Source organism: Corvus brachyrhynchos, unplaced genomic scaffold (assembly GCF_000691975.1).
Source record: "Corvus brachyrhynchos isolate BGI_N302 unplaced genomic scaffold, ASM69197v1 scaffold544, whole genome shotgun sequence".
Taxonomy (NCBI): Eukaryota; Metazoa; Chordata; class Aves; order Passeriformes; family Corvidae; genus Corvus; species Corvus brachyrhynchos.
The window spans coordinates 2,135,795-2,143,569 of record NW_008238325.1 but is presented as its reverse complement, the minus strand read 5'-3'; the positions used below and the strand labels follow the sequence as shown (position 1 = coordinate 2,143,569).

Here is a 7,775-nt window from a genome sequence, read left to right as displayed (position 1 = left end):
GTGGAATGCTGCCTCCCTAAGTTTACTGGGTGCCTTTTGTGTGCTGAGGGAAAAAGCTTCAGTCAGAAAATCAGACTTATTTGTGTAGAATGCTGGAAATTGGGAAGCTTAAAACATCCGCGGAAAGCTGTTGTGTGAAATCCTTGGATTGTTGTTCCCAATTACAGCTCAAGGATTGTGAAAACCACCCCAAATTAAACAGGACAGCCATCTCAGAGGCTGTTTTCCTCAGGAAGGTGATCCTCTTGGGAAGGATTTAATTTATCCTGGCACAAACCTGGTCAATGGTGGAAAAAAGCTGAGTTTGGGACAGTCTGGCACAATCCCAGAGAGCAGAGGTGGGACAGTGGTGGATCTGCTGGGAACCCAGCTGGAGAATTTGGTGGCAAAGGACAAAGCCGTGACTTTGTGGTGGCTAGGATGGGACAGGACATGGCAGGAATAACAGAGGAGCTGTTCCCAAACATGGGAACTCATGCACAGGGAGCCTCCCTGGCTCTGCAGGTGTGTTTGGGTTTGAGGTAACAGAGAAGGTGGAAATTTGGGCTCCAACAGCAGCAGAAAGAAAACCCAGCCTCGACCCTGAGTGATGGTACTTGGTTTATTGGAGGTGTGAGTTTAAAATCAGCATGATTCGAACCCAAAAAAGTGATAAAAAATTAGTAGGCAAATATTTCTTAGTGACAGATTAACACTTTACTCACGATTTTTATCCAAATATATTAATTTTGTTTACAAACTCTTGAGTAACAGTTAATTAGTGGCATCAAATCAACTGGGGTGTGTTCATCTGTGTATATATGGAGTAGCAGAGGTTTAGGCAGAGCTGCAGAACTGGAGTCTTGCAGTTGAAGAAGTGACAGGAATTAATTTTGGCACAGAACAGGTCAGCGAAACCATTCCCATTCACCGACTTGCATGGAAGGATGATCCCAGCTCCAGGTCTGTCAACACAAGGATTAGCTCGTTGGATCCACATCCAAAACCGAGGATTTCACTTAAGAAGTTCCTCCCTTTTCAGCTGAAGCCCCAGCAGCTGATCCAGATTCTGCCCCAGATCCCTCGTCCAGGCCGTGGCTCTCAGGAGCACAGAAGTGTTTCACCTTCAGAGGGTGCCCGGGGAGCCACGTCAGGCGCATGTGACAGGAAATGATTTCCTGGAGAAGGGATTGAAACACACAGATTTTATCATCTTGACGCTGTTCATCTTCCTGCTGTTACAGCAGGGGTTGTCCACATGAAATTCCTTACCTGGGTTGGCATTTCATGCAGTAGGACAGTGTAGTCAAACTCAATAAAATCATCTTTCCTCATCTGGCAGGTGTAAAAAAGAAAAGAATTATCAAGAACACAGGTTTATGTTGTTGAAATTTAATGTTTGCTGTGATTGACGAGCTTGCTTGGGGAAGGAGGTGAGCAGGGCCCCATGGCTGTGGTTGCTGGCTGGAGTCAGATGGGTTTTGACCATGGAAAGACAGGGAATTAGGAGCACTTTCTGCATGGAATGTTTGAAGGCACCAAACATTCTCTGTGTGGCTCTGCAGCCTGACTGTCTGCAGTGGAACCAGGCTGGCTAAGTGCTAATCAATTGCGTTTAACCCTCAATTAAATCTGAGAATGATACCTGACTATTAACCTCTCCTTCAGAGAAATCTCATGCTGAACAGCTAAGGAGCAGAACCTGGATGCTGCCTATGGATCCCAGCAGGCTGAGGGCCAGAGGGCTCTGGAAGTGCTGCTGGATGGATGTGCTGCAGGTGTTGGAGCTGCTCCCCAGGCAGGTGTTTGTGTCAGGTGTGAGCACGGCCGGGGGCAGAGGGTGCTGGGCTCTGCTGTGGGGCTCAGAACTGCAGCACCTGCAGAAGCCACTCCTGCAGACCCAGGTAAGGACAATTTTCCCCAGCAAAACCTGCACAAAGTGTGCAGAGGTGGAGCTGCTGGTGAGGAGAATCCCCCTGGGATTTGGGGTAACCCCCCTCAGGGCAGTGCTCTCTGCTGCCCACTCACCCACTGCTTCACAGCCTTCACTTGGGCCAGGAAGTATCCCAAGGTCTCCGTGGACTTTTCCCACATGATGGAGCTGCTGCCAGCCACAGCCAGAGCCCACACTGGCTCCAGGGCAGGCTCAATGTTGCCATAGCTGTCTGCAAGGCAAGGAGAAAGAGAAAATAATATTGATTCTGGCTGCTCAGCAGAAAAATGATGAACCTCAGAGCGGTTTTGCCTGGCACAGCACATTTCCTGGGATGGGGCTCTTCCCTCCAATGTGTCTCAGGGAGGAGAATGATGCCAAACCTGCAGTACCAGTGAGGTATGAAAGTGTGGCAGAGCTGACATTGCCAAGAGAGGGGTCCCCACGATGAGGTGAGAAACCCAAAAATCCACAATAATGGGAGTCCTTACCTAGCTGTGAAAAAATATGGGATTTTTCCAGGGTGGAAAAATTGTGTTAGTCATCCCCAGTGAATTTCCAGCCACAGCTGGGGAGGTGTGTGGGTTTGGACATTTGTTGTTCCTGGAGGACAGTCTGCATTGACTTGACTTAAAAATGGTGTGGACTTGCTTTTAAATCCAAACCACCCTCACAGGATGGTGCTGAGTGCCGCTGGTAAATCCAGAGGGGCTTTGTTCTCCCAAAAATCCCTGGGGAGGTGGGGTTGTTTTGACAGCAGGATGGTCTCAGGGTGCTACTGTCAGTAATGTGTCTCCTTTTCAAATGCTTCTGTTCTTCATGCTAAGACAAAAAGCAATACAGGTGATTGTTTGGAGGAATATACCTGGAATGTTGTTTCCAGTTATTGGTTTGGTTTGGTGCCTGATCCTTTGGTAAAGTCTGTTGTCCTCTTCCTGGATTTCCTTCTTGTCTTTGGTGTGGGAGCACTTGATGCTGACAACAGGAGGAGACTTTTTCTTTGGATACAGCACTGTAGCCAGACAGCTCCCAGCATCTTCCTGTCAAGGGAGAGTTTAAAACTCTTATCTTTAATCAAGATTTTATTTACCAGCAACTCACTCTTTGTATGAAGCTGCTCAGGGGTTTGGAAAGTGTCAAGAAGGATTTTATTTTTCTTTTTTCCAGGAAAGAGGTTAAAACCACAAGGCTAAAGGGATTTAACAGAAGGTTTTAATTAATGCTTGTCCTGCTTTCAGGACATGACAATGCTCTAAGTCATCCTGGAAGTATGTTTGTGAGAGCTCAAGAAACAACATTAATTGATAACAGGGACTTTCATTGTGTCAGCCTTGAAACAAAAATAATCTAAGGCTTCACAGTAAGTTCTGAAAATCGTTTGAATTCCACAAAATGTGTGTGAAGGAAGAGGACAGTAAAATGCTGCTGACAGCTGGGACAGAGCGAATGGAGGGGGTTGTAATTGGAAAGAACGTGGAGCTGTCAGCTCCTGATTCCCATTTTGGGGTGTGGACAGCAGGAGAATGAGGACCAGAGAGGGACAGTGGGGACCACACTGTCACACTGTCACTGAGCCTGGGCCACTGCCAAGTTCCACTCAGGCCCTTGGTTGCCTCAGGTGACTTGAGCAAGAAATCCCTTCATGACTGAGGCCTGACGACCGCTCAGGTGAGCCTCGGAGCAAAGACAGGCAGGGAGGAGCAACAAGGTCCTTCCGTTGCGGCACATCCATTTAGGACACAAACGTCCCTGTTTTGGAGCTGCTGGAGTTCATTAATGCCCAGGGTGAGGGCATTACTCACCCCAGGGCGGGAACTCACCCCAGTTCTGTAGTCCTCAGTGCTGAACTGCAGGTAATACTTGTGGCCAGACTCTGGGATGTTCTGGAAGAGAGAAGATGGAGCCAGCAGTGGAATTAAAGCCTTAAGTGCTGCAAGGAGCACTGAGGAGGGAGCGCCCCTCCTGCAGTTCCCTGGGTTTGAGTGCAACAGTGCTGATTTTTAGTCTTCCTTGGTGTTTAAACACAATTCTGGCTGTTGGCAGCATTTGGCAGATCAGGACCCCAAGGAAACCTCTGTGTGTTGTTTATCTAACCCTGAGCCTTCCTGTTCCCGGCACACTTTTCCCAGGAAATTATTAATGGTGTAAGGTGAGTGAAGTTTCATACCCACAGCAGATCCTCAGCTCAGCACCTGCCTGTGGTACCTACACAGAGTTGGAAAATGCAGGTAAAAAAATTGCTTTAGTCACTTTATTTTTATAAAATCCCCTCCTGGAGCTTTAGGATGAGACAAGTCCAGTGTGGAGCCAAATCTCACCATGAAGGAGGTGGAGGAAACAGAGAGGATGAGCTCAGACTTTGATAATTTCTTTCTTCTCTGCACCCTCCTTCTCCCCTTCTGCCCTTTTTGTGTATTGCCTGAAATATTGACCTCAAGTGACAATGGGACATGGGCAGAAGAGTGAAAACTGCTTTTCTGAAATGCAGGAACACCAAAGCAGCAGTAACTGAAATGAAATGAAGTTAAGAAGGCTCTCATCTCCTGGAATAACCACATTTAAGTCGAAGTTTCTAACCATTGTAAATCTACCCAAGAGGTGTTGTTGCTATGGTTTATAACACCCATATCTGATTAATTTGGGGATTTTTACAGTCACCCAGGCTTGTTCCTTTATGTCATCAGTCCTGCAGATGAGAGAAGCTGAAACAGTCAGCAGGACTTTTAAAAGGGCACAGAATTCTGTGTTTCCATGGGTTTTGAAGCAGAAATTCTCTCTTGATTTGCAACAACTCCCCCATAGTATTGTTAGTAGGTACTACCACTCTACTACTGCTGCCTAGAAAGCTTTCAAATGATGCTACACAGCTAAAATAAATATTTATTCTGGTGTGAACACCTGGGGCTTCCTGAGCTCACCAGGGAGAAGGGGGAAGCTCCAATTAGCATGAAATAATTGGAGATGTACAAAAGTCTTCATAGTCCCGAAGGAAAACTTCCATTTCCACTATTTTTCCCACTCTCATCCCAAAACGCTGTTAACCAATCCCAGAGTGTGAGCTGGTCAGAGCTCTGGCATATCTCACAACCCCAAGGGGAAGCAGCCAAAGATAAAAGTGTCCAAAAAGAGAAGAAAACAAGTGAGTAATTCATTTTTTCCACTCAATATCTGGGTCGCGGGATTCTTTTACTTCTGGGCTTCAAATTACTGCAGCTTTCCTGACAGATTTTCAGTCCTGGGAAGGCCAAAACAGCAATTTCAGAGTGGCTTCGTTGCAGGTCCCCAAGGAATCAGTTTACAATCAGTTTGCAATCAGTTTGCACCTCCCTCACTGCCCACAGGCACGGAAAGGGAGGATCCCCCTCTCCCCCCCGTGCTGCAGGAGGTTTCCATCTCTTCCCCTCTGCATTTCCCCACCAGGATTTCTCCCCTGGGATCAGCTTTTGCCTGGATCACTGGGCATGGAGAAGCTGGCACTATGGAAAAAGGAGTCAGAGCTGCTCCTGCCATGGAGCCCAAACATGGGGCTCTGACTGTTGGAAATTAATAGAAAAATTTTAATTGACTTCTAATGTTAGGGACCAGAGCTGTGGTGTTGCACTGTTTGTGTCCAGGTGAGGTTGTGAAATGTTCACCTGGATATCTGAAAACTGGATTTTCTAGTCCAATTTAAGCAAATGTTGCACGAGGTCATCTGGCTTTTCCCTTTCCCTTTCACCTCCCTACTTCTAAATTAGGATTTCCAGGACAGCTTGGGATGGGAAACTGCTCCCAAAAGCTTCCCTTTAAATTCTGGGATCTTCAGCTGGCACAAACTAATGCTTCTCTTATCAAAAGTGTATTTTAAAGTGCTGCTGCCAACTAAAGAGCTGCTGTTTCCTACAAGGTCCTTACTCAAGAAAAAAAAAGGGACAACAAAAAGCAACAGCAAGGTAAGAACTAAAGAGCTGCTGTTTCCTACAAGGTCCTTACACAAGAAAAAAAGAAGGGACAACAAAAAGCAACAGCAAGGTAAGGATTATTCCGTGTTTGGCATTTCGTTGCCAATAAAGGAAGTCTCATTTTACCTGAATTTGGAAGATCTTTCCCATCTAAGAGAGTTCCCACTCCAGTTTCCAATTACCAGTTTCACCAGCTCGTGGCCTAATAAAGTCAGTATTAAATTACAGCGCTCATTATTAAATTCCATGAAAAAATTATCCTGATTTTAGGAGATCCAGAAATAGAGTAACCAATAGCAGATTAGCCCACTTAAAAAAAATACTTAAAAACCAGACAAGCCAAAAAAAACCCCAAATCCCAACATTTCTGTCTCTTGCCTTCACATAATACAGCACATTCCTTCCAGGAAATTCTTCTCATTTTTTTCCAGGGGAGGACAGGAAAGAAGGAAGTGCCCACTTCTAGTGCATTTCTCCTCTTGTTTTCACAGAGTGTGCAAAAAAAAAAAAAAAGGGAAATAAACTGCAGAGAGTGGTTCCAGGGAGCTCCTACAGCACCCAGCACTGTCAGGAAATAAGGAGCAATTTCGCTTCTCTATAATGAGCCAATTGTTTTCCTTCCTACATCAGGAAGCAGGTGGCTGACAGAGGGTGGAAAATCCCTTTCCCTCCCCACAAATATTCCCTTATTCTTCAGACAGGCACAGGTGTTTATATATGGAAATATTTACATATAGACATATACAAAGTGCCCGGGAAGTACAGAAGGAACACTTGTACTTTTGGAGCGTAGAAACTAACACAGTGAATCCCTGTCATAGGTGTCTGTAGCAGTTTCATAGGAAAACTTCAGTGTCCCATGAGCACTTCCATGCTCAGCACCTAATGATCTCTATAATACAGGGGCTGCATTAATGCATCCTTGATATTTCTGGTTGGTTTGGAATATCTTTTTTGAAAGGGAGGATTTAACACTACACCCTCTTACTCAGTTTTAGGAGTTGCACAGGACAAGTGGTGTAAGATCTCCAGATCCTGGGAAGGATCCAGTGGAATCCAGTGCTGCCTCTGGCACCTCAGACTGGGAATCCAGAACAACCAACCCTTGCTCTCGGGAGCTGCCCAGCAGCAGGAGCACAGGGCTGGATTTAAATCCCTTCCCTTGGCTCTCCAGGAAGGTGATGCATTCCTTCCAGGATCAAGGACAAAACATTCCCCAGAAGTTTTTGCCTGATCCTGTACTTTCAGAAACTGAATAAGCTGTAAAAAAACCCCAAACCTGGAGGAGGAGAAGGGCTGTACCCTGAGCACCACCTCGAGCATCCCTGGCAAGCTCCCCATGACGGGAAGGCTCTGTCCCCGTAGCTGCTCCTCTCTGGGACTCCTGTCCTGTTCTGTCGGCTCAATTCAATGTGATTTTTGGAAGATTAAGGTATATTTTCTGGTGGGAACTGCACTGCCTTTAGATGAACCTCGTGGTCCGAGGGAGGGATTGTGGGACAGCTCCTGAGGGGGTGCCCCCTGAGGAAAAAGGGAGATGGGACAATGGTCCCTGAGGGGACCCGGGTGTTTCTGAGGAAGGGACAGATGGACAGTGTGCCATAAGGGGACCTGGATGTCCCTGAGGATGGGGCAGTGGGACAGCAGTCCCGGAGGGGCCTCAGGTGCCCCCTGAGGGAAATGGGACAGTGCTCCCTGCGGGAACCCGGGCGTCCCCGAGCATGGGGCAGCGGCTCCTGAGGGATGCAGGAAGACGCCCGGTGCCCTGCGTGGGAACGCGCTAAGCTCGGTTATACAGAACTGAATAACAACAGAATAATTACTGTTAATTGCACTTTCCCCAGCGTCCCTTTAAACCCCGCCGGCTCCCCGCTTACCTTCAGCGTAGCCTTGCGGACCTGCCCGAGCGCCCTCAGCTCGCC

At 47.1% G+C, this 7,775-nt stretch overlaps 1 protein-coding gene across 1 annotated transcript in view; it reads right to left on the bottom strand.

The window, feature by feature from the left end:
* Positions 1–582: 582 nt before the first annotated feature.
* Positions 583–7,775, bottom strand: part of LOC103615721 (ovocalyxin-32) — an 8,276-nt gene continuing 1,083 nt past the window's right edge. The window contains exons 2-7 of the mRNA XM_017734406.1: positions 7,731–7,769; positions 3,733–3,795; positions 2,778–2,952; positions 2,008–2,144; positions 1,252–1,314; positions 583–1,157 (exon numbers count right to left, since the gene is read on the bottom strand). Of these exons, the coding sequence (XP_017589895.1) occupies positions 999–1,157; positions 1,252–1,314; positions 2,008–2,144; positions 2,778–2,952; positions 3,733–3,795; positions 7,731–7,769 (636 nt within the window). The 3' untranslated portion in view covers positions 583–998. The remainder of the gene's footprint in view (positions 1,158–1,251; positions 1,315–2,007; positions 2,145–2,777; positions 2,953–3,732; positions 3,796–7,730; positions 7,770–7,775) is intronic.